Genomic DNA, 26,870 nt, shown 5'->3' with positions numbered 1-26,870 from the left:
AAAGAAAACTTATGAAAATATTCTTGGATCTGAAAAACAGTGGGTCAATCGAGCATGAGTAACAATTTGAAAAACTAAAGTAATACAAAGAAATGCTTTATGCAATAGACTGACAGCTATAATTAGTGTTTTAAAATCTTTTACTGTTATAAAGAAACCTTTGTGGATTATTAAGGACTCCAGTAACAGATGTAGCAAGAGGCAAAATGCCACCTTTGTTCCTGTGCCTTTAAAAGCTCTGAGCAGTACTTAAATCAGGTCACTCAGATCAGGGCTCCCTACCATGCAGCAGTACGAATAAATTTTCCTTCTACATTTAGCTCAGTTTCTGTGTTGAACAATGTTTCAGTGCTTCAATTACACTTGGAGAAACTGTTTAGGGATTTTGGGTGGAAAAAATACTTAGGCTTTCCATATCCAACAAAGTTTCAAAAATGAATTAGATAGGAATAGTGAGGGATACTTGACGCTTAAACCGAGTCACCCAGTGCCCCTGTATGCAATGCATATTAAAGTTTGAGAAACTCTGGCCTAGTGGATAAAGTTGGTTGCCCAATTAACATACACTTCTACTTTCCCCCTCCTTAATTCTTAACAAATCTCCCCACCCCTACCCCCTTTTAAAGACCCCTACCTATATCCCTTTCTCATGAAGCCCTGTCCCTAAGGAGAAGCTGACCTCCCTTCTACTGATTCCCACTCCTAATTTCAGGGTGAGTCTGGCCCATAATAATCCTATTCCTCTTGCCAATGACTGTCTTACAAATAGGAGTATAACCCAATTCTGGGCAATGAGACATAAGCGAGTCAGTTGAAAGTGCTTCTTTAAAGTTTCCTCCATTCTGAGAGAGCCAGAGGAAAAGATAGTTTCCCTTTCTCTGGCCATTCTCATGTCTGGATCTAAATCCTAAAAATTGCTGCAGACATCTCCTACTAGCAAACACCACAGCTGGGGAACAGAGTGGTAGAACCTGGGTCTCTGAGGACAATTTTGAGCCACTGAATTGGTCAACTCTCAAACCTAGTCTATCTATGGAATTCTTGTTAGGTGAGAAATATTGTTTCATTAGGAATTTCTGTTTCCTGCATCCAAAATGATCCTAATACAAAGAGATGATCATTGATAGTCCTGAACAAAAAGCTCAGATATCACAATTTTCCATTAGATGGCTTTTTAAAATCTGACAATTCCAAAAGAGTGAAGTGTTTTCTTCCTAAAAGAAGCTTTTTATTGGACATGTCCTCTCTCTGTCTCTCGCCCTCTCATTCCTAGGATAGAGTAGTCCTTATAATCTGTGGAATCAAGGGGTGCCTGAGTAGCTGGGTTAAGTGGCTGCCTGCAGCTGAGGTCATGATCCCAGGGTTCTGGGATTGAGCCCCACATCAGGCTTCCCTGCTCAGTGGGGAGCCTGCTTCTCCCTCTCCCTCTGACCCTCCCTGCCTTGTGCTTTTCTCACTCTCAAATAAATAAATAAAATCTTTAAAAAATAATTTGTGGAATCAAAAAGTACTTATAAAAATAAGAAATGGAACAGTGGGCCCTTAAAATGCAAATTATAATTTAGTCAAACAGTATTAAAAAAACACAATAAAACCTGTAAGTCACATTATACATTTTTCACTAATTTTCTGTAACATTATTTTTTTTCAATATCCATCTGTACTTTTTTCAAGCTAATTTTAAAGAAAAAAAATTTTTTTTACGATTTTATTTGAGAGGGAGAGCACACATGTGGGGGTGGGGGGAGGAAATAGAGAAAGAGACAAGCAGACTCCACACTGAGGGCTCAATCTCACAACCTTGAGATGGTGACCTGAGCTGAAATCAAGAGTCTGATGCCTAATCAACTGAACCACCCAGGCGCCCCTAAAGACAGTTTTATGAGATACTTTATATGCCAAATGTTAGGCTGCTACTTTTAAACACATATAAATCACATTAGAAATTAAGAACAACGCAGCACTAGAAATAACACAGAAGAAAAAAAGCAAATATATTAGATGCACATTAATACAAAGCATTAGTGACCAGTCTACATTATCTCATCAGATAAATTTTTATGATTTAATTTCAAACACCTTCCAATTTTTGTATTACAAATATTATTTTTAAAGACAATTCTGTTGGGGTGCCTGGCTGGCTCAGTTGGCAGATGATGTGACTTGATCTCAGGGTTGTGAGTTCAAGTCCCACATTGGGTGTAGAGATTACTTAAAAAATAAAATCTTTAATAAATAAATAAATAAAACAATTCTGTCAACTCTGAGGAAAACAATTGACAGTATTTTTTGGTGATGATACAACCTGAGTGTTTTAGTAAAAATTAGAATTTTTGGTAAACTTGAGTTTGAAAGCTTCTCAAAAGTCTTCTGATGAGATTGGTAGTGATATTAACTACAACTTCTATATAGTGTATTATGAAATATGTCATTTGTAAGCTCAATGAACCATATTTTCCAAATAACCTATACATCCTGTTACAAAACCATGAAAGGGTAAAAGACACATTCAAAATTAAGACCAATGTTATAAAATAATACACTATGAATTAATTAGTCTCAAATTTCACATTGTAACTAACATTTAAGAAACTAGTATCTGTGGAATATTGGTATCAAAGAATATTTAAAATTAACTGAAAAGGGCATTAAAATACTCCTCCATTTTCTAAAGATCTGTGTGAGGCAAGTTTTTCTTCATGTACTTCAACCAAAATATCAGCTGTATACAGAAGACGCTATGAGACTCCAGCTGTCTTCTATTGACAGGCATTAGAGATTTGCTAATCTCATTTTTTTGGTAAGATAATTATGTTTTATAAAACCTACTTATTACCATTATTGGTTTATTACCATTATTCTCAGGTGAATTAGTACTGCTCAGATTTCTAATATAATTTCTAATATGATAAATATTTATAAATATAACCCACATAAACAAAAGGCTCTCTGGGGTCCTCAATAATTTTTAAGAGTGTAAATGTTTCTGGTGCAAGGGCCAAAAAGTTTGAAAATCGTTGTGCTAGAGCACTGGGGTTGGTGCTGGAAATCTGGAAGAGTTGAAGATAGACAAAGTCCTCAACGTGATCACTCATCAACCTCATGAATCATACAACTGATCTTATAGATTAGAAAGTAGCCCTAAAATTCTTTTAAAAAAGTGAAAATTTTTACAGTGGATGGCTTGACAAAGAATTAGAGATTTTCCCTAAAAAAGAATATGAATCAAATATATTAGCAATTATAATTTTGATGGTGGTACAGACGTATTCTGTGTCTTTCAGATGCCAATCTAAGAAGAGGTAACTGTTAAAAAATCAAATGTCAGTGAAACATACAAAATACACTTCCTAACCATCCTGGCTGTGCAACAACAGAAGTTTCCTTGGTTCCTTCACTGACAAATACTGCCTATTTTGTGCCAACAGCTGCTAGATTTGGAGATTCTAGCAATGACTAAGATCCTGCCCTTATGTGGCTTACACTCCAGTGAGAGAAATAAGCAAGCAAACTACACTAATTCCAGGGTCTGATAAGTAACCTGATGGAAGGAAACCAGGCTTTTGTGACAGAGCCAGGGGGAGGGATGTGAAGCTACTAAAGATAGAACACCTAGAAAAAAGTATCTCTGAGGAGGGGATATATAAACCAAGACTTGAGAAACAGACAGAAGGTGTCTATGCAAAGGAAAAGGGCAACAGTAAATGGAAATGCCCCATAAATACAAAGTATCTGAGAATAGTAAGAAAGCATTGTGACTGGAGCAAGGTAATGAAAGATTTTTTTTTTTTAAAGGAGATGCAAGCAATAACCACATTATGTAGAGTAATGGTTTTCATCAACTTTAATAGCCTATTAGACTAACCGCATCAAAATTTCTGTGGAGCCTAGGCATCAGTATTTGTTTTGTGTTTAATAATTTATTTATTTATTTTAAGATTTTATTTATTTGACAGAGACACAGCGAGAGAGGGAACACAAGCAGGGGGAGCGGGAGAGGGAGAAGCAGGCTTCCCGTGGAGCAGGGAGCCTGATGCAGGGCTCGATCTCAGGACGCTGGGATCATGACCTGAGCCGAAGGCAGACACTTAACGACTGAGCCACCCAGGCTCCCCTGTGTTTAATAATTTAAGTCTTCCAGGTGATACTAATACACTGCCTGGGATGAGAATCACTGACATTGACTCTGTTAGGCTACAATAAGGAATTTGGATTTTATTCTTAACATAAGAGTGAGCCCACTGAAGAATTAAGAAGGAAACTAGTAAGACTAATTTTATTTTTAAAAGATCACTCTGGTTGTTAGGGGAAGAAGCAAAGGGGCAAGAACAAAAAAAACTCAATTCTGAAAGTTTTAAGAGATTGGGTGGAGGGAGTGGAGGCTTAACAACTAGATGGTGATGGCCGAATTCCAAAAGCCGGATTTTTCAACAGACTAAACAGTCAATAGGTATGATCAGAGCAGAAAGAAAAGAAAACCTACAAATAAGGGGGCAAGCATAAACTCCTCCAAAATACTTTACCCTTCTGACTGTGAGAATCATTTGACTACATAAGGGATTTGTATATACTCTTCTTACATTACCACCATATATAAATTATGTAGCTAAAGATTTGTTCTTTCAACAGCATTTCAAACAAAGACAAAGAATACTATTTACATTTAAAAATGTTATCTTCAAATGACCTAAAATCTAACCTGCAAACCCATTACAGTTACATTTACTAGTGTAAAGTTTCAAGTTGTTTTTACTTCACCTGGAAAAAATTGTTTCTTTCACACTAAATAATAATAAATTGGTATGTTCAAAAAATAATAAAAAACTGATATGGAAATAAGCAATAAAAATGTTTACTAATTAAAAAACATTTATAGCTTACAAAAAGATATACCATGCTCATGGATTAGAAGATTAATATTCTTGGCCCTCTGACCCGCGGCCGAAAGCCGGTGCATTCTGCGACCCCCAACCATGCCCGCGGGCATGTCCTGGGCCACGTATCTGAAAATGTTCACTGCCAGCCTCCTGACCATGTGCGCCGGGGCCAAAGCAGTGCATAGGTACTACTGGCCGGACCTGACAATACCTGAAATTCCACCAAAGCCTGGAGAACTCAAAATGGAGCTTTTGGGACTGAAAGAGAGACAACATGAACCTCAAATTTCTCAACAATAGAAACCTCAAAATACTTAACTCTGCCAAGAACTCTGTGAATAATATTGTAAATATTAAATATATATTTTTAAAGTTAAAAAAAGATTAATATTCTTAAAATGTCATACTACCCAAAACAATCTACAGATTCAGTGCAATCCCCATCAAAATACCAATGGCATTTTTCACAGAGCTAGAACAAAGCATCCTAAAATTTGTATGGAACCACAAAAGACCCCAAATAGCCAAACCAATATTAAGAAAGGATTAAAAAAACATGGTATTACACTTTTTGATTTCAAACTATACTACAAAGCTATAGTAATCCAAACAGTATGGACTGGCACAAAAACAGACACACAGATCAATGGAATAGAACAGAGAGCCCAGAAATAAGCACACACGTATCTAGTCAATCTAGGACAAAACAAGATTATACAATGGGGAAAAGACAGTCTCTTCAATAAATGTGTTAGAAAAACCGGAGCGCTAGGGCGCCTGGGTGGCTCAGTTAGTTAAGCGACTGCCTTCCTCTCAGGTCATGATCCTGGAGTCCCGGGATCGAGTCCCACATCGGGCTTCCTGCTCAGCAGGGAGTCTGCTTCCCCCTCTGACCCTCTTCCCTCTCGTGCTTTCTCTCTCTCATTCTCTCTCTCTCTCAAATAAATAAATAAAATCTTAAAAAAAAAAAAAAAGAAAAAAGAAAAACCGGAGCGCTATATGCAAAAGAATGAAACTGGACCATCTTACACCATATACAAAAATAAACTCAAAATGGATTAAAGATTTGAATGTAAGACCTAAAACCATAAACTCCTAGAAGAAAACATAGGCAGTAAGTTCTCTGACATCAGCCTTTGCAATATTTTTTTGGACTAGTCTCCTCAGACAAGGGCAATAAAAGCTAAAATAAATACGATTACATCAAACTAAGAAGCTTTCGCACAGTGAAGAAAACCGTCAACAAAATGAAAAGGCAATCTACTGAATGGGAGAAGATATTCGAATCATACATCTGATAAGGGGTTAATATCCCAAATATATGAAGAACTTACAGTCTCAAAAACTATCAAAAATAACCTGATTAAAAAATGGGCAGAGGACCTGAGAAGACCATAATGAAATATTGCCTCACACCTGTCAGAATGGCTAAAATCAAAAAGACAAGAAATAACAAGTGTTGGTGAGGATGTGGAGAAAAAGAATCCCTCATGTACTGTTGGTGGGGATGAAAACTGGTGTAGAAAACAGTAAGGGAGGTTCCTAAAAAAAAATTAAAAATAGAAATAGCATATGATCCAGTAATTCCACTACTGGGTATTTATCCAAAGAAATAAAAAAACACTAATTTGTGGGACACCTGGGTGGCTCAGTTGGTTAAGCATCCAACTTTTGATCTCAGCTCAGGTCTTGATCTCAGGGTTGTGAGTTCAAGCCCCACACTGGGCTCCATGCTGGGCGTGGAACCTACTTAAAAAAACAAAACAAAACAAAAACACAACAAAACACTAATTTAAAAGATATATGCACCCCTGTTTACTGATTATTTACAGTAACCAAAATAAGGAAGCAACCCAAGTGTCCATACATAGATGAATGGATAAAGAAAACATGGTATATATGTACGATGAACCATTACTCAGACATAAAAAAGAATGGGATCTTTTCACTTGCAACAACATGGATGGACCTAGAGGGTATAACACTGAGAAATAAGAGAAAGACAAAACCATGTAATTTCACTCATCTGTGGACTTTTAGAAACAAAACAAAGAAAAAAGACAAACATAGTCAAATACAGAGAACTGGTGGTTGCCAGAGGAGACTGGGTAGGTGGATGGGTGAAATAAAGAAAGGGGATTAACAGTACACTTGTCATGATGAGCACTGAGTACTGTATAGAACTGCTGAATCATTACATTGTATACCTGAAACTAGTAACACTGTATATTACACTTTAATTAAAAAAAAAAAAAAGGGCAGAGACCTGAATAGACATTTTTCCAAAGATGACAGGATGACACACAGATGGCCAACAGGTACATAAAAAGATGCTCAACATAACTAATCCTCAGGGAAATGCAAATCAAAACCACAATGAGGTACTACCTCACACCTGTCAGAAAGGCTAAAATCAACAACACAAAAACAGGAGTTGGTGAGGATGTAGAGAAAAGGGAACCCTCTTATACTGTTGGGAATGTAAATGGTGCAGCCACTACAGAAAACAGAATGGAAGTTCCTCAAAACATTAAAACCAGAAATGCCATATGATCCAGCAATCTGCTTCTGGGTATTTATCAAAAGAAAATGAAAACACCAATTTGAAGAGATACACACACCCCTATGTTCACTGCAGCATTATTTACCACAGCCAAGATATGGAAGCAACCTAAGTATCTACCGACAGATGAATGGATAAAGATGTGGTATATATACACAATGGAATATTACTCAGCCATAAGAAAGAGATCTTGCCATTTGTGGCAACATGGATCTGGAGAGTATGATGCTAAGTGAAATAAGATGAAGACAAATATACCATATTTGTCTTTCACTTGTATGTGGAATCTAAAAACCAAAACAAAAGAACTAACAAAACTAAGCAGACTCACAGATATAGGAAACAAACTGTTGCTTACCAGAGGACAGGAGGGACAAAATAGGTTAAGGTGATTAAGAGGTACAAACTTCCATTTATAAAATAAATTAAGTCACAGGATGTAATGTGCAGCACAAGGACTAAAGTCAGTAATATTGTAATAATTTTGTATGGTGACAGATGGTAACTAGACTTATCATGAGTATCATTTAATAATGTATAAAAGTATTGAATCATTGTGATATATATACCTGAAACCAACAAAATACTCTGTGTCAATTATACTCCAAAAATTTCTATCTTAAAGGAACTGAAACTTGAATTATGCTATTTCATCAACTTGGTAATTATTTTCAAGCAATCCTCTTTAACCTTTAACTTAAAGTCTGAATAGTTCCCTACAGTTTATTCTGAAAATTTCATTTGCCAGCACTCTTGCTTTCTCTGATATGAAGACAACAGGTCAGGTTATTTTAACTTTAGTACTGTTGCCTTTCTTAAAGAAGAAAGTGAAATATATCTTATACACAACTCTCAAAAGTGAAAAACATCTGGCTCCACCTCTCTCATTTCTGTTATCTGGTCCCTCTAGACTTTATGACTTTGTAAGACACTAAAACAGAATTAGGGCAGTAGTTTCTAGTCCTAATTAGCTTTTCAATATTATAACTAATGATATTCCAGGTATTTTTATGGTAAAATAGGATATTAGGTAAAGTTACTACATCAATTATCCCAAACAATAAATATATCTAATAGAAAAATCAATGCAAATTCATAGCATTTGATATTTAAGCTCAATATACCATGAAGTTTAATATTTAAGTCCAATATATACAGCTTTTAAAAAGAGAAGAAAATTACCTTTCAACAGATGATTGAGGTCCATTGTGTCATGTAAGGCTTTCTGTTTATATCTGTGGTCTGAACTGGAATCTAACACTGAAGATTTTGATGTGAGATCAGGCCCTTGTTTTTCTTGCCCTTTTTTGGTTGATTTCAACGATTTTGAATTAGTTTTTAAATCCTCAATATTTCCATATACTTCTTGACTCACGTTTTCTTGCCTTTTAACTTTTACTTTTTGATCATTTGATGCTCCCAGTTCAAAAGACTGAACAGGGCTGATGTCTGGAGTTGACAGAGGAGTGACATCTGTCACAGTATCTTCAGATTCCTCATGGTAGTCATTGACTTTTGGTTTAGTACTTGAAGGCTGTATTCCTGTTGATTTCACTCCTGCTTTATATTTCTGTTTTGGTGACAAGTGGGTTACACCACATAGACGTTTCTTTAATGATGGCGATGAATCAGAAATACAGCTATCAGACCCTGCATCTGAACAATCTGTGCCTGAACTTGAAGATGAGGAGGACAAAGAGGAAGAGGAGGAAGAAGAATTACTTTTGGAATACTTTTTACTTATGTTTTTTTTAAAGCTATTATATGGTTTAGCTGACTTGGACCTGACATGTTGCTTTTTCCCATCATCACTGCTTTCCTCTCCATCTGTATAATAATCATCTTCACCTTCTTTTATAATTTTGGGACTTCTATTTGGAGTGGGCAAGTGTATTTTATGCCCTGTTGTAGCATCCCACAATTTTTTTGATCTTGAAGTGGTCAATGATAAAGAATTTCTGGTTTGCATATTATCATTTTCTACAGGGTGTTCTTCTGGAGTAATTTTCTCCTTTACTGCATTTTCCTTACTTTGTATTCCAAATTCCAAGTTTACATTTTCTGTATCTTTATCTATTCTCTCTTTAGGGTCATCATTTTGCTTGCCAAAAACTGAGTTACTTTCACATTTCTTTGCTTCTTCAAAGTCACTGTCAAAGAAGGAATGGTCCACTTCACCTTCTGATATATCTATAAACTGATCCATGATGGTAAAAATATATCTGAAAAAGAGGCCAGTGTTACCATCAAACTAAAGAATAATTTCCCAATACTTTTCACTTTTTACAGTAATTGCATATCCCAAACTGAGAAGTTTGATTATAGAGAAACATGACAAAAAAACACCAAAAAAATAGTAACTCAGTGAAGTGATAATCAGGCTACATGGGTAATAATAAATTGTACCAGTGATTTGAAACATAACTAAGTCTAATAGTTCAGTTCACAAGAGTACTCAAGGCAAGCATATCACAAACATATACCTAGGTGAATATCCATACACCTAGGTGAACCCTAAAGAAAATCTGCCTTCTGTAAGTACAATTAGAGTTTAGAATAAAAAGGGATGGTGTCACAACCTTCCCAAATCAGCTAAGCCATCTTGAATTTAGAATTTGACCTCTAATATTATTCTACACTAAAAAACACACACAAAAAACAAAAAAAAAAAAAAACAAAAAACCAACAATCAAAAAACTGTAAGGACTTGGAAGGCAGCTGATTCTATTTTTGGAGGGAAAGAAAAACAAGGACCTAGAATATCTTACTGTTATCAGAAGGCACAGTATTCAAATATGCCTGATATCGTGGTAATACAACAACGGCTCTAGTTTAAAGGGGCTTCCACTGTCCACATTGGACAATTCAGTACTGGAAAACAAAACACACAAAATATGGTTAAAAATGAAAAAGTACTTCTGTAGAAAGCTATTAGTCCATAATGATATTCAAAAGGGCAAATAATATGAGGTACATTAAAGGAAAGGTATGCATAAATTTCCAATAATATATAGCCAACAATCCAATTATGCACTCAGTATATTCAATTATGATTAATTCTACTACAATAAAAAATTATGTAATCTGTATTCTAAATCAGCCATAATACTCTGGAGCCTTTAATTGCTTAAGTGATCCCGCAACCTATAAAACAAGTACAAACATGATTTAAAAGTCAACCAAACTCATATTATTAGTAATGGAATAGGTTAATAAGAGATTCGAGGTATATGTGGTAATACATTTTATCATCATTGGGTAACTTTTTCTGCCTTTAAGGTTTTGAAGAATTTAAGAGATTCTGACATATTAAACAAAAAATTTAACTATTCACAATCAACTTTTAAATGCCTAAGGAAATCTGATTAATTGAATTAGTAAGTTAAGACTTATCAGATTTATTAAAAATGTCTAAGTGCTTAGCTAGACTTCCTTTATTAGATGTGTAAGTATCCCTTGTCAGGTGTTCAAGGTACTTAAAAAAATAAAATACTCCAAAATTTTAATTGTGCTGTTCATAAACGGTATAGAATGTTCAGGGAAAATTAAGCTAAGTGAAGATTAATCAAAGTACAAATGAGTTTTAAAATTCTAACACATTATTTGACTTAAATTGAAATAAGATATGCAAGTAGATCTTAAAAGTTTAAGAAAAATCAGATGACTTATACCTAAATAATACAAGAAATATTTCCCATAGCACAGATCAATGCCCTCGTAAGTTTTAAAACTCAAATCAACAGAAGGATGCCTCCTCCACAAATCCTCAAAGATATTTAATAAGGTTTTAGATGTCATATTTATCCACATTGAAATTAAAGTTTACTCTCTTATAAAAATTGAAACTTATCTCCTTGGCATTTGGCAATTAATTTTCAGAGCCATAAGAAAGTCATAAGCCTTTGAATCAGTACCTTCATTTCTGAAATTCATTCTAAGAATGTAATACTAAAAAGAAAGAATGGTGTGCTGAAAAAAACTTGAACAGAAGAATATTATGACTCCGTCAAAAGAATTATTTATATCAGGGGTCAGCAGGCTACTGTGCATGAGCCAGATCTGACCTGCTGTTTCTGTAAATAAAGTTTTACAGAACACAGCCACAGGTTTAGATATTGTCTCTGACAGCTATCACACTGTAACCGCAGAGTTGAGCAGCTGTGACAGAGACCATATAGCCCACAAAGCCTAAAATATTTACCAACTGACCCTTTACTGAAAAAGTTTGTGGACCCCTGATTTAGGTGATATATCAGCATGAAAAATGCACAATATAAAACTGTTATCCACACTGGAATAACAATACAATTTACACATTTAAACAAAAACTAGGGGGGGGAAGGGCAAAATTAAGTTGACCTGTTAGAAGAAAACCAGCAATCCCACTGCATTTTTAATATTTCCATTACTGTTTTTAGAATAGTGTCCCTGCAATAAATTAAGCAAATAAGTGATGACTGGGAGTCTGCACAATGATAAAGAATGAACAGAGTCAGACACACTCAGGCCCAAACTTGGTTCTGCCACTTCCCAGGTGTGTTTCTGGGCACATGTACAAGGATGTTCATCATAGCACTACTGTTTGTAATAGCAATGAGTTAGGAAAAAACTCAATGTCTAATAAGAGGAAAACGGATAAGCAAAATGTTGCATAAGATATACTGTATGTCCGTCAAAAAGGATGAGCTGAGATATACAAAATGTTTACTAAAAGAGTGGAATTAAATGAACAGTTATATAAAACTTAAAACACACATACTGAATTCCTCATGGGCACAAAATTACACAGCATGGACTGGAAGGACATCATTCAACAGCTGAGTATGAGGCTGTAAGGGGAGAGAAGGGATGAAGGTGAAGAAGCCCCCAAGGGGTAAAAAATAAAGAACCTGGCAGAGGCCTGTGATCATTGGTTATCACATCACAAAGAGTAGGACTGAGGGGTACCTGGCTGGCTCAGCAAGTTGAGCATGTGACTCTTGATCTCAGGATTGTGAGCTGGAGCCCCATGTTGGGCGTAGTGCCTACTTAATTAAAAAAAAAAAAGATTATGACTGATCACTGTCAATCTAATTCTGTTCACCTGACTTCAAAAAGGAAACCAATAGATCAAAGCAGCCACTGAATGGTGGATAGCTCTTATAAACATTATTTTGTCATTAAATTCCCAACAAAGTTACCCTCTTTTGTAAGGTAATTAACTCTTTCATCCAAATGTCAAGGGATGGAAGAAAAAAAGGGTTGCGGATATCTTTTTTTCTCTCACTTTGTTACGTGGTTAAGAATACCTTTGTGATTAAAGAAATTGGGGGGGAGGGGCGCCTGAGTGGGTCAGCCTGGTTAAGGGTCTCTCAATTTCGGCTCAGGTCATGATCCCAGCGTCATGAGATAGAGTATGGAGCCTGCTTAAGAGTCTCTCTGTCTTGCTCCCTCTTGCCCCTCCCCCACCCCCTCCGCTTGCCTGTGCTCTCTCTCAAAAAATTTTTTTGAAGTTTCTTCAAATTTTAAAAACAAATGGTTTCATGGCAGTGCCCAGAGCATAAATTTCCCTAGTCAGTTTAAAAAACAACTCTTTCAAAAACAAATCATCCAAATCATTCTCACCACCATGCCTCAGAAAAACTTTACATTTTTCAGGAAATACACAAAATTACTAACATAACTAAGTCTCATTTGTATTAGTGCTACTATTCTAGTACAACTAACAGCTAAAATGTATCTAAGTTTGAGAGGTTTTTATCATTCCCATTTACCAATGAGAAAAATGAAGCAGCACAAGAACTTGCCCAGAGTCACATAGCTTGGTAAGTGGCACAGCCAGGATTCTAAGGCAGGCATAGTTTAAAGATGTTTTTAATCACTGTTTACTCTGCTTCAAAGTCAGGTCCTTGAGTAAGATCTGTTTGTTTTTAACCTTTAGAATACATTGCTGTGATATCTATGATTTATCTGATAGTAAACTGTCAGCAAGATAACAAGCTCTTCTCACCACTGGGACTTTTAAAGGAAAATGGAACCTATTTAGCAATATGGATTTAGGAACAGAAAAGGATGGTCTGTACAGTTAAAATTAGATACACATGCCAGTGATTGCCACACATTTTGCTGGGATTTATTTGCTATGTAGCAGTTTTCCACTAACAAAGTAAATGGGAACAAACCTCACTGGAACCACAAATTAAATAAACCAGTAGTAGCCTTGAGTAAATTAAAAAGTGTTAACCTAGGTAACAAGAATTCAGAACTTTAAATTAACTTATGACCCTCTCTATCCCAATCTGAGCTTGTGACCAAACCACCTTTCCAAAGACAGTAGTGAATTCCAAAGGTATTTCTGACAAGGAGAGTGACAAATCCGGAAGTCACTAAACTTGAAATGTTTCCAGCATGTCTCCTCTTTATGTGTTTGGCATATCAAGTCAAATTTTGTGATCCCCGATAAACCTTGAGTGAGACCTATTTAAAGTTCCCTATAAAGGTGCACGGCAAAATAATGCAAGTTAGAGCTAATACCCTTCCCCTACCCTCAGAGCTCCCCAACAGTCCTGAAAGGTAAAAATTTTACCCCCTTACATTAGGAATGAAGAGACTAAGGCCTAGCAATTTAAATGGCTTTAACAATTTAAATTAGTTTGTATCAAGTATGCCTCTTACGACTTCAAGCTTTATCGAATTTGTGAATTAAAAAAAAAAAGGAGATGGACAGGTGAAAATAAGGATTCAAAGGTTCTGGATAAATGGAAAAGAAACTAACATTCATATAGATTTTATTATGTGCCAAGCACTGTTTTAAGCACTCTTTCATTGATCACTTACCATGGATTATCTTCACTGACCATTTAATACTAGTAACAACTCTGAGGCTAGAGACAAGGAAACCGAAGCACAGAAGTTAACTGACATGTTCAAAGACCACATGGCTAGAAAGCAGCAGAGTCAGGATCTGAATCCAGACAGTCAGCAGTCTTACTGATTATGCTATACTGAGACAAGCAGAGGAAAATTAATAAGCCAAAAAACCTAATGGGAAGGTATACTCTGAAATAGCCAAACAGTAACACAATAATAGCACAGACACAGAATGAGGGAAGGTGAGGAGGGAAGGTGCACTGAGGGCCCCAGCTTAAAAGAAGGTTCACTGAAAAAAGACTTGGAGCTTACCAAGTGGCAAAAGCATGACTTAGAAATTAAAAGATTAAAACGCTCTTAAGTCATACCAGGATAGCAATATGCAGTCTCCAGATAACTTGCATTATATTCTGCTTGGTCAAACTACTTCTTGAATGAAGCATTTAGCTCTCAGTGCTATGGTGAAGAGTCTAGAATCTAAGTCATGATCAATGGTTTATAGAACAAGGGATTCATAGCTAGTAAATGCAATGGCTAAGAGAAAAGGTATGCTCAGATATTTAAAGGACTGTGATATGAAAAAAAGATTTTAGAGCTGTTATTTGTAGTTCTTTGTAGTTATTTGTAGTACATAAACCTGTTCTTAAATCAACGTAAGAATTGTTCAAAATGGAAAGGGCTACTTTCTAAGATTATGAGCCACGAGTCACTAGATAATGTTGGAGCAAAAACTGAATGTCCACTTGCTGGGATGCTACAGAGGGAATCCATGCATTAGGAGGATATCATTTTCCCAACCATAACATTTTATGAACTAGGTCTAAATCCCAACATCTATTTGTAATCCAAATGATTAGGTAATTCTTTGAAATCCGTTTTTCATAGCTAACAGTTTGTGCCTTATCTCCTTACCAAACAGGAAACTCCTGGATCTTGCTCATCTTTATATCCCCAGTGCCTAAGGTAGGATCTGACAAATATTAGACATTCAAAGAATGTTTATCTGATGAAGGAGTTTGGAGTTCGGAGACTTAAGATTGAACTCTAGTTCTGCCCTTTACTATGTAAGCAGAAAAATCACTGCTTATCCCTGAGCTAGTTCCTTGACAGTTTCCCACAATCGTCCCTCACCCCCCCACCACACACACCAGAATTAACTATCCCCTTATCTGTATTTACATGGTTGATGAGTCCTCAACAGTTAAGGACCCACCTTACTAAGTGGTCACAGTTCCTGAGAGGTGGCACATAAATAAACCTGGGAGACTTTTCAGGCATAACATCCCACAGATAGGGTTATTATAAGGACTTAAGCTCCCTGGTGATTAAACTGAATTTGTAGAAAAATTATCCAACGATCCCATCCACTAAGCAATCCTTCCGATAACACTTATTTCAAAGTTAGTGAGATTCAATTTACATTGGAAAATAAAAATGTGGACTTAAGATTGTGAAGATTCTCTTTACAACATATTGGGAAAGGGTAAAACTTAAATGATAATTCATTTAATAACTCTTTGGGGCTCAAAGAAAACCGGTATTTGTCAAAGCTGCCTGGGCGTCACTTGGACACTCACCACCATTTGTATAGCTCCTGCAGGGCCAGCAACAGAAATACTAATGCTTTTTAAGTTACATCAGGAAAACACAAGTAAGAATCTGGCATTTTTTAAACTGTCATTTCGTTACTGTGACATCACATTATTTCTGTAATTAGGTGTATAATACGGTCCAAACAAGGCTGGGTCCACGAAAATCTCGGCCCAAAGTAAACACCCGTTTTCCAGGGACTTGAGTCAAGGGTCCGTTCACCACCTCCTCCTGACCATCCCCCTTCACCTCCCCGCACAGGTAGCAGAAGATAACTGACAGCCCCTCAGGCTCGGGAGTTCAGAGTCAAGTCCTCAGAGGTGGGCGGCGCCGACCCGAACCCGGCTCCCCAGTTACCACCACTTCTTGACTCAGGGCCGACCCCGGCCCCCAGGCCATCCCCGAACGCATCCTGGAGGTAGGCCCGGCGGTTCCCATAGGGGCCGGCTGGGGCTGCGGGCGGCCCCACGGACCCACCGGCCGCGGGCTCGGACGCCTTTGTTGTGGTTACACACTCCACTCGTGGGGCTGGCTGGGCCGCACAGCCGACGGAGCAAAAGGCTGGGAGTCCCGGCCCGCCCGCCTTCCTAACCTCCCGCGCTGGCTTCCTCATACCGACCCTGAGTGCTCGCTGCTGCCTGGGCTCCAGAGAGAGGAAACGGATCCCGAACGGAGGCGAGGGTGGCGGGCGCGTCGCGGGCGGGGAAGAAGGGGTTGCTCGCGCGCCGCTTACCTGGGTGCTGTAGCCGTCGCAGCCGCCTCGCGCGCCGCCAGCGGCGTTCCCGGGTCGCGCGCACGCGCCACCGCGCGCACGCAACCCCCGCACGCGGCTCCCAGCCGCACGGCTCTTGCTTCCGGAGGCGGAGAGAACCGAAAGGGAAAGGAGGGAGTGCAGAGGGAGCGCCGCAAGTACCGCGGGAACTGGGCGGAGGCCGACGGTGCGGCGCGGCGCCTCCTCGTGGCTCCTCGCGGAGGGCGTCATAGAGCGCGGTGGGCCCGCCGAAGGCCTAGAGAGGCTCGAGCTCCGCGCCCCGCTGCGGGAGGCGGGGAGGGGGAAGCCAGGCCCGCGACTCCGGAGTGGGAAGGGACACGTGAAGAAATGAGTCTTGGAGGCGGTCAGTTGCCCAGTGCACCGTTAAGGTCTTATTGCTACTGTCCTCGCTACTAATGGCAGTGCGGGTGGACCTAGTTGTTATGGTGGCTGATTGGGAAAGTGGCTTCAGTTATCTTGTAAGTCCTTACCAAAACAATAGCAGTAGTAAATGGGGGCAGCTGTGACTTTGTGATTCTTTTTATCAGCAAAGCTCAGATCAGAGAACCAGTTGGTTCTATGATCCAAGAGCTGGTAACACATTAGAAAGCCCTCTGACTACTGGTGAATGAAGTGGGTGGTTAAAACCAGAAAAAAAAATCTCTGTGGAATATGTTGAATGCCATAATTTTTCGGATTTGAACTCACAGGCACATAGTAGGTGTGGTAGAATAATGGTGCCCCAAATATGTACACTTCCTAATCCCTGGAACGTGTGAATAGGCCATTTAACATGGCAAAAGGGACTTGGTGCTATGTGGTTAAGGATCTTGAGATGGGAAAATCAACCTAGATTATCCAGGTGAGTTCGACGTAATCATATAGATTCTTAAAAATGAGAGTCAAGGGGCGCCTGGGTGGCTCAGTTGTTAAGCGTCTGCCTTTGGCTTGGGTCATGATCCCAGGGTCCTGGGATCGAGCCCCGCATCGGGCTCCCTGCTCCGGAGGAAGCCTGCTTCTCCCTCTCCCACTCCCCCTGCTTGCGTTCCCTCTCTCGCTGTGTCTCTCTCTGTCAAATAAATAAAATCTTAAAAAAAAAAAAAAATGAGAGTCAAGAAGTTTGGAGCCATTAATAGGAGTGGTGGTCGTAGAAGAGGTTGTAATGTAGAGCACCGTGACTGTAGTTAACAATACTGTACTGCATATTGGAAAGTTAATACAGTAGATCTTAAAAGTTCTCATCACACACGAAAAAAGTTCTCAGGGGTGCCTGGGTGGCTCAGTCAGTTAAGCCCCCAACTCTTGATTTCGTCTCAGGTCATGATCTCAGGGTGGTGAGATGGAACCCTGTGTGAGGCTCTAGGCACTGAGGGTGGAGCCTGCTTAAGATTCTCTTTCCTTCTCCCTCTGCCCCTCCTCTCACTCTCACTCTCTCTCTTAAAAAAAAAAAATTCTCATCACAAGGGAAGAAATAGGTAACTGTGAGGTGATGGATGTTAACTAGACTTATTGTGGTATTCATCTCATATACGTATATTATGTTGTACACCTTAGACTTATATGTTGTTATATGTAAGTTATATCTCAATAAAACTGTAAAAAAGTTTTTTAATTTAAAAAGAGCAGCGGGGTGCCTGGGTGGCTCAGTCGTTAAGCCTCTGCCTTTGGCTCAGGTCATGATCCCAGGGTCATGGGATCGAGCCCCACATCGGGCTCCCTGCTCCGCGGGAAGCCTGCTTCTCCCTCTCCCACTCACCCTGATTGTGTTCCCTCTCTCGCTCTCTGTCAAATAAATAAAATCTTTACAATAAATAAAAATAAAAAGAGCAGCAAGAGGTCAGAGTGATGTAAGGGGTCCCTGAGTCAAGGAAAGCAGGCATCTCTGGAAGCTGACAAAGGGAAGGAAAGGTATTCTCCCCTGAAGCCTCCTGGAGGAATGCAGCCCTGTCAATACCATGATTTTAGACTTCTGACCCCCAGAACAGAAAGAGAAAAAGTTTGTGTTGTTTTAAAGCACCAAGCTTGCGGTAATTTATTACAGCAGCAATAGAACCTAATGCAATGGGTACTCAATACAGTTTTCACATGAGAGTGTGAAGAAAGCTAGGAACTACGGGTTACCCATATCCTAGGGAGTGTCACTAAGGAATTGACTCTATTTTTGTGCTTTACAATGTATCTTGTACTTTTGAGTTGTAATTGCCAGCAAGTACACAGGATCATTTTGTTGTTTTTGTAGGCTAAAAGGCAGAATTTCACTTAATTCTGCTTGATGAAACTATGCTGGTACCATTTCCCAGGGACGAGTGTCTACTCTGATCAAAAGTTTGTTACAGAAAGGGTTTGAAGAAACATTTCTCCAAAGAAGACACACAAATGGCCAATAAGCACATGAAAAGATGCTCAACATGACTAATCATTAGGGAAATGCAAACAAATTTTAATACCACTTCACACACATTAGGATAGCTATTATAAAAATAAGAGAAAATAAAAAGGATTGACAAAAACGTGGAGAGATTGGAAACCTTGTGTATTGCTCATGGGAATGTGAAATGGTGTGACTGCTGTGGAAAAACTATGGCAGTTCCTCAATAAATTGAACACGGAACTACCATATGAGCCAGCGATTTCACTTCGGGTATATACACGAAAGAATTGAAAGCAGAGTCTCAAACAGATATTTGTATACCCATGTTCGTAGTAGCATTATTCACCAAAGCCAAAAGATGGAAACAACCCAAATGTCTGTCAACAGGTGGATAAACAAAATGTGGTATATTCACACAGGAATGTTATTCAGCCATAAACAGGAATGAAGTTATGATACATGCTACAACATGGATGAATCTTGAAAACATTATGCTAAGTGAAATAAGCCAGGCACCAAAGAACAAATATGACTCCACCTGTATGAAGTACCTAAAATAGGCAAGTCACAGTAACAGAAATTAGAAGTGGGGTACCTGACTAGCTCAGCTGATGGAGTGTGCAATTCTTGATCTTGGGGTTGCGGGTTTGAGCCCCAAGTTGGGAGTGGAGATTGTTTAAAAATAAAATCTTTGAAAAAAAAGAATAGAGGTTACCTGGGGCTTGGGGGGTGGAGAGGGGAGGGGGAGTTCTTATTTAATGTGTACAGAGTTTCGGTACAGGATGACAAAAGTGATCTAGAGATGGATACTGGTGATGGATGTACAACAGTGTGAATGTACCTAATACCACTGAACTGTACACTTAAAAATGGTTAAAGTATTAAATTTTGTGTATGTTTTATCATGATAAAAAAAGCTTATTATATCTTAAACTTTAAATATGGCTCTTTCTGGACTATAAACTTATAAAATTTTGCCTTTTCCCTGGTTTTCATTAGTCCATATTGAATGAATTAATCAATAACATGAAATAGATTGTAAATAAGCTTTTTTTTTTAAGATTTTTATTTATTTATTTGACAGAGACACAGTGAGAGAGGGAACACAAGCAGGCGGAGTGGGAGAGGGAGAACCAGGCTTCCCACTGAACAGGAAGCCCGATGTGGGGCTTGATCCCAGGACCCTGGGATCATGACCTGAGCCGAAGGCAGACACTTAACGACTGAGCCACCCAGGCGCCCCTGTAAATAAGCTTCTTCAGGACAGAGATTTTAATTTCTTTGTGCCGCTTCATAATTCTGGTCAAAGACGGTCATCAACTCATAAGTGAAAAAAGGCTCTTCTCCAGATACATTGAATCTGGACTCTTTTATCAGAAAAGATGAAAATAATATCCCTTGACCCCTTTTCAAAAGTTGTTTTTCACTTATTATAAACCTCTTGAAACAGAATATAGGCTTGACTATTTCTGTAGAGAGCTATTAAAAGAACTTTTTGCATAATAGCTGGAGGTTTTTTCATCTATGCTAAACTCCCTTTCCCCTAAATGGATTTTTTTAAAAAAACTTAGGAATTAAGTTTTGAAGGATGAAGTCTTTCTGGGGTTGAAGTTTATAAACCAAATTGAAATTAAATGTAGTTAAGTTTCATATATTTTAAGTATCTAAAGGGGGGTACTTCAAAATATCTAAATGCTGTAAAAGGAAATTGAGAAAGCAAAATGACTTAGATTCACATTTGAATTTCCTGAACTTCCACAAAGCAGAATTAGTAGCTCTCTTCTTGCCACCATAGAACTTTGTAATACCTTAGTAATATATATTACATTGCTTTATGCTTCTCCCCCACCCCAAACAGAATGAGAGCTCTTCAAGGACAGAGACCATAGTTTTTTAAAGATTTATTTATTTTAGAGAGATGGGGCAAAGGGAGAGGGAGAGAGAGAATCTCAAGCAGACCTCACTGAGCAGGGAGCCTGATGTGGGGCTCGATCCCACAACCCTGAGATCATGACCTGAGCTGAAATCACGAGTGGGACGCTTAACCTACTGAGCCACCCAGGCGTCCCCAGAGACTATGTTTTACACTGCTTTCTAACAAAGCACCTAGCTGATATTTTTGGACTGAATGAATGAATAAAAGGCACATACTACCTTCCAGAAGTTTACAATCTATTTAAGATGAATGCTATTATTATTGTATTGATTTTGTAAGGACATTATTTGTATAATATAGAAAGCTGTTTGTTTTGCCCTTTGACATTACTTTTAACTATTTGAAAGATGGCATCATGGAGGAGAATCTTGTAATATAGGTTCACCACCTACTAGCTGTGTGATTTTGAACAAGTCATTTAACTTCGCTGAGCCTGTTTCCTAATCTGGAAAATGAGATTATAAAACTTACCTTATGTCCTTTATAGAGTTATAGTGAGGAACATATGTTTTAAAAAGAATTTCCAAAAGTTGAAGTTTCCATTGAGGGGCACCTGGGTGGCTCAGTCAGTTAGGTGTCTGCCTTTGGCGTTCATGATCCCGTGGTCCTGGCATCTAGGCCCAGCGTCTGGCTCCCTGCTCGGCGGGACGTCTGCTTCTCCCTCGCCTAGTGCCCTTTCCCTCCACTTGTGCTCTCCTGCTCTCTCAAATAAAATCTTAAAAAAAAAAAGTTTCCATTAAAATATGAGATTATTTTTACTACTTTTTTGGGTCTACTCAATTATTCTAGATATAGTATCATGGAAGAATATCAGATTTATTCATTCAAAAGTATTTATTAAGGGCCTACTCTCTGCAACCCCTATTCATACTCTAATTAATATTCTAATATTAATTTTACTTTCCGTAGGTATGTTCTCTTTCCTAGAGCAAATAAATGACAAATGAAAGGTACTTTTTGGCTTCTTTTTGGCAGTATATAAAAGCTTTATATAATATTAAATACATAGTGTTAATCTGAAAATATTCAAAATCCTTTCCTAATTTATGCAAGTACATTTAATCAATATTGTGTCCTGCCTACTTTATATTTTACTCTGCTCATAATACATATGAAAAAGCATAAAGATCAGTTCAAAAAGTTTTTTGGCCCACATGCATTTTGGAGAAATTAGATAAGTAAACACAATTTATATTCTTTCTTTATAATCTGCTGCCCAATAACACTGGATATCAAATCTAAGTGAGTGTAGAATTGTTTTCACTTTGTTTCATAACTTGAAAATATTAGAGTAAAATAAAGTTGAATGATACAGCTATATCACCAAACTCTTCACTGAGAAACATAGTTGTATACTGTCTCCCTTTCCCCTATCCTTCCCTAGGTCCTTTTGTTCATTTTATAGGCAAATGGGATTAGATTATGAAGAACTATCAATTCCAGGAACAAGAAATGTGAATTTTAACATATTTGCAGTGATAAGTCACTGGATACCACTGATTTGGGTGTGCAGCCAGATGATCCACAAGAAACTGATTAGTATATTCTGTCAAAGCAAATTGTGGTGGGTCATTAAAGTAATGCAACCAGTGAATTATACTCCCCATATTTAAGCCCATGTGTAGACCTCTCCCTGTTTAATTACTGGTTGGGCCATATGATTTGCTTTGGCCGATGGGACATTAGCAAATGTAAGGTAAGCAAAAGCTTAAAAACCTTGCACATGGCATCCTTGAGACTGTCATGTGAAGAAGGCCAAGCTGACCTTTTGGAGGGTAAGTACACAGGGAGCAGAGACAAGCCATCTCAATAGAGACTCCATAGATCTAACAGCCCCAGTGTATGCATCCAGGAGACCGTAGTTTCATTAGTGACCCCAGGCAAGAAGAGCAGAATTGCCCAACTGACCCCAGTCCAAATTGCTGACCCACAAAATCATAAGCAAATGAAATGGTTATTTGGTGGTAGCTTGTTATGCAACAATAAGATAATTGACACACCATATTTCCAGTGTGTCTTCTTTTGGATAATAACCTCTTGGATAATACTTAGTTTTTAAAAGAATAAATAACTAGCTGGAATTTAAATAAAAGCTTGAAACGAACAAAAATATTTGGCAGATAAAAATATCAAATTGCACAGCTCATTGTATGTAAATTATTCTTCATAAAACAATAATTACAAAAAAGAGAATTAAAAATAATAAAAAAATCCACCAAATATCTTACTTCCTATGAATGTTGTATTTTTTTCCTTTGTTGAAATAATGACACCGATGATGCCTTATAGAAAAACAGTATAGTCATAGTAATTTAAAAATATATTTTAATGCTTACTTTTCTTCACTATGCTCCCTGGGAAGCAGGATCTAACTCATTTGATTGGAAAACAATAGTGCTGTTGAACTGTAGAAATTCTTCAGGATTGTTTCCCTGTATCTCTCATCCATTTACTTCTTCCCTTTCTTCTTTCTATTCCCGAATGGCCCTTATCACCCATCCTTTCAAATCATTAATCTCTTCAGAATTCCTTCATTTCCTTTCCAGTTCTTTCATCTATCAAAGATACAGCTGCTGCTTTATTGGTCTTAGTAGTAATTACTAGTATTTAGCATATTAGCATCTTTTCAGTAAACATCTGTATATTAACGATGGGATCATGATAGGAGAATAGGAAAATAATGTAGTCTAAAAATTATTTGGACCTCTTTCGCTTGTGTAGGTAGTAACATTTGTATTGAATCTTTGGTAACAAAAATATAGGGGCTTGGAGCCAAAGTGATCACGGCAACTGTGTACACACTTTGGCACCAGGCCGACTTTTCGGGCCTTTCGATAACTAGCATTTGCAGGCTTTATTACTCTTGCACGTTCGTCGGATTCTTTCCCTGAAGGAAATAAAAGGAAGGTTGGTGGGGGAAACTGTATTAAAAGTGAGGATCAGGAATGGTTGCCGATTTTATCTAAATAGCAGGTGAAAACAAAGCAGAAATCTGGGGAACCGTAAGCATGGGAGATTACTTGTCAGGGAAGAGCAGAGAGCGAGGATTAAGGGATCACCTGAGCCGGAGAATTACAAATGCTTCTGACACCTGCAGCAAAATTTTCCATCCACGGACGGCACCCTGGGGGGAGGGGAGGAGCAGCCCAGGACCGAGCAGTTATCCCGGCGATTGGTCGCGCCCCCTCTCCTTGAGGGGCAGCGACGGTCGGACCCCGCCCCCGCGCCGCGGGTGGGCGATGGGGGCCGGGCGCGGCCGGGCACCTCCCACCTGTCACTCAGCGGGCCGCGGCCGCCCTCCGCCTCCCCCCCCTCCCCCCCCCCGCCTCCCCCCCTCCCCCCCCCGCCTGACAAGTACCTCGGGGCCTCCCCCACCCCCGCTCCGCCTCGGGCTTCGCCCGCTTAAGTCACAACGAGGTCCGGCTACCTGGGCGCGCCCGGCCGGACGGCTGCGGAGCGGGCGCCGGCGGGCGGCGCTGAGGGCTCGCTGAGAGGAGCTCGGCGGCGTCTGTCGGAGCAGTTCCCTCGGTGGGCCGCCGGCGAGGGCATGAGCGCCGACTGCCTGTGCCTCAGGAGCGGCGGCGGCGGGAGCGGCGAGGGGAGGAGGCGCCGCGCAGAGGCCACCGTCCAGGGCAGCGCCAGGGGACAGCAGGGCAGGAAATGTGCCTGTCCTTAGCGGCACAAGAAGCAGCATGCACCCCGATGCCACCGACAGCAGCGGCGCCGGCCTCAACCTCGCGCCGGCCGCAGCCAGCGGCGGCCGCCCTGCCCCGAGCGCCCCGGGCGAGCTGCGGCCGGACCCCCGGGAAGACGCGGCGGCACCGGGGGCCCCTGGCGGCGGGAGCTGGCGAGTGCCAGCGGCCGTGGTCGCACTCGCCGCCGTGTGCCTCTCCTGCCTGGGGCCCGGTTGCTGGCAGGCGGCCGGAGGCGCGGGGCCGTGCACCGTCCTGCTCGGGCTCAGCCTCTACCTGGGCTGCGCCACGGCCGCCTTCCTCCTGGGGACCCTGTTCTCCCTCGTCTGCCGGAGCCGGCGAGCCCCGCCGCCCGACTTCGTCGCCGCCTGGAGACGGCTGGCCGCGGCAGCCCGCCGCGCGCCGGGGGTAAGTACCGGTCTCTCTGCCTCGCGCGCCCGGGGCCTCGGCTCGGCCCTCCCCCGCTTCCGGTGCCAGCCGCCCGCTCTCGGAGCCCGGGGTGGCGGCGGCGGGGCCCGTCCTCTCCGTCCCGGCTGCCCGGGAGGAACGGGGCTGGGGTTGGTCGGCCCGGCCGGCAGCTGCGAGCGATCCCCCAGCTCCCGCGGGAGGCGGGCTCCGGGCTCCTCCGGGCTTGCGAGATGCTCGCCGTTAGGCTATGTAGTTGCTCCACAACCATCCCCAGGCACAACCTTGATAGCTGAATAATCATTCCAAATCTTGGATGTTGCTCTGCAGTTGGCGACGGGAGCACTCACTGTGCGCGCGCGCTGCGCCCTATATCGGTCATTGTATTTCTAACCGTTCTCTGGGGGAGGTAACTTGATGACCTTTTACCGATGCGGAAACTTGTTCAGAGAGGCTAACTTGGCTTAGTTCTCACCCTGCCAGTACCTCTCACCCAACGCTGTGTACACTTTTCACCACACCATCCTGCCACCCACTACGTAGATCAGTAGCGCAGCCCCAGCTAGTTTCTGTGATTTAGAAAGGGGATGTCAGAAATCACTTCCGTTTGCAACAAAAGGAAAAGTATCCCCAGTGAGGTGTGGGACGGCAGGGCGGTGGTTAGGGAAGATAGGAATGAGCGCTTCTCTTCCTTAGTGCCAAACCGCTGCTTGATCAACCTCCCAGCTTCCTCTGGTAACCCTCTAAGTGCAACTTGATTCTGTTGTAGCTTGTTAGCTTGTTGTGTTGGGGCACATTATGCTGAGGCTGAGATTTGTTTCTGCCAATGATTTATTTAACACGGGTTTACTAAGAGAATTGTAACTTCCATTTCATAAGCCGGTAGGATACAGGATAATATCTCTAAATAAGCCAGTGAAGAAATAACTACACTCCATAAACCAGTGGTAGATGAATACACTATTGTTCAAGGCGATGGGGAAATAAAGTCCAGATTGACTGACTGACTGATTGATTGATTTGGAATTGGTTCTTGGTAGAGTCAGTGCTTTCAACCAAAAGCTGGGTATTAGCTGCTGGGACACAGAGCTAGTGGACAATGGCATTCGTGTTGGCAGGCAAGGCGAGCTGCTTTGAAGTTTAGTACTTTAGGGACAGTTACACAGTTTGCCCCACTGCCTGTGAGAAATAGGCTCACCAAGGCAGAAACAGATGTCCCTTCCCCTCCTGAGACTGCTGCCTGGTTTAACACCCCTGCTGACCAAGAGTTGCCTGACCACAGCAGGAGCAAGTGTCTCAAGACCTAGAGAGGGCCGTTCAGATCAGCAAAGAGTAGCCTTGCCCAGACTGAACACTCTGGGTAAAGTCCACACAAATTACTGGTATTTAAAGTTTAAGTGTCCATTACGTCATACTTATTCTGCCATATGTTTCGATGGCTAAGCACTCAAGAGCACAATACTTCTGCAGATCTCGTCTTGACACGGTTTCTCAAATTCACCTGCTGATGAAAACAACTTCACTTAATTTAAAAATATGGATTTGAAATTATAACCAATACACAACATAATTTGCCACTTAACTGCTTGACTGAATGATATTGTCATTAAACTGAAATTGCCCAACCACTTTAGGGTAAGGGCAATGGCAGTGGTTCAGCTTCATAAAAATATTTGTTAGAGGGACCATTGCCCCCTTGGGTTTTGTATTTGCTTATAATATGATCTGCTTACTGTTTTGTAAATATCATCACTCTCTTCATCAAAACTACCCTGTCCTGAGTCGGTCACTTCTGAATGCAGCCCTCAGATAATAGCTGGAGGGTTGTACATAAGG

At 40.3% G+C, this 26,870-nt stretch overlaps 3 protein-coding genes and 1 long non-coding RNA gene across 20 annotated transcripts in view; 2 read left to right on the top strand and 2 right to left on the bottom strand.

The window, feature by feature from the left end:
* Window positions 1-21,521, bottom strand: part of CFAP97 (cilia and flagella associated protein 97) — a 44,604-nt gene extending 23,083 nt beyond the window's left edge. For 2 of the 9 annotated variants that reach the window (XR_003520738.1, XM_027598675.2), the window contains exons 1-2: window positions 16,613-16,820; window positions 8,623-9,662 (exon numbers count right to left, since the gene is read on the bottom strand). Coding sequence is in view for 8 of the 9 variants with exons in the window: in XM_027598675.2 (XP_027454476.1) it covers window positions 8,623-9,646 (1,024 nt within the window). In the remaining variant the exon portion in view is untranslated. Of the gene's footprint in view, window positions 1-8,622; window positions 9,663-10,208; window positions 10,312-12,199; window positions 12,241-16,356; window positions 16,374-16,498; window positions 16,821-21,408 lie in introns of those variants that run through there. The other 7 variants (XM_027598670.1, XM_027598667.1, XM_027598668.1 and 4 more) reach the window with 7 other exon arrangements.
* On the top strand, window positions 4,111-5,272 carry LOC113924634 (uncharacterized protein C12orf73-like). The gene has a single exon (XM_035726091.1). It carries the CDS (start codon window positions 4,974-4,976, stop codon window positions 5,175-5,177), a length of 204 nt encoding a protein of 67 aa, XP_035581984.1. The 5' UTR covers window positions 4,111-4,973; the 3' UTR covers window positions 5,178-5,272.
* Window positions 17,032-26,870, top strand: part of SNX25 (sorting nexin 25) — a 132,974-nt gene continuing 123,135 nt past the window's right edge. For 5 of the 8 annotated variants that reach the window (XR_003520737.2, XM_027598664.2, XM_027598661.2 and 2 more), the window contains exon 1: window positions 24,608-25,037. Coding sequence is in view for 7 of the 8 variants with exons in the window: in XM_027598664.2 (XP_027454465.1) it covers window positions 24,630-25,037 (408 nt within the window). In the remaining variant the exon portion in view is untranslated. Of the gene's footprint in view, window positions 17,110-24,293; window positions 25,038-26,870 lie in introns of those variants that run through there. The other 3 variants (XM_027598665.1, XM_027598660.2, XM_027598662.2) reach the window with 3 other exon arrangements.
* LOC113924635 lies at window positions 21,638-24,506 on the bottom strand. Of its 2 annotated transcripts, XR_003520741.2 has the most exons (4): window positions 24,365-24,506; window positions 23,997-24,061; window positions 23,274-23,824; window positions 21,638-21,652 (listed from the first exon to the last, which is right to left on the bottom strand). It is a non-coding gene; the product is annotated as an uncharacterized LOC113924635 (long non-coding RNA). The 2 variants fall into 2 exon arrangements; XR_003520740.2 differs by lacking the exon at window positions 21,638-21,652 and having other exon boundaries at window positions 23,252-23,824.

Source organism: Zalophus californianus, chromosome 2 (genome assembly GCF_009762305.2).
Source record: "Zalophus californianus isolate mZalCal1 chromosome 2, mZalCal1.pri.v2, whole genome shotgun sequence".
NCBI lineage: Eukaryota > Metazoa > Chordata > Mammalia > Carnivora > Otariidae > Zalophus > Zalophus californianus.
The sequence above is the reverse complement of the archived record's forward strand: the minus strand, read 5'-3'. Positions and strand labels throughout refer to the sequence as shown.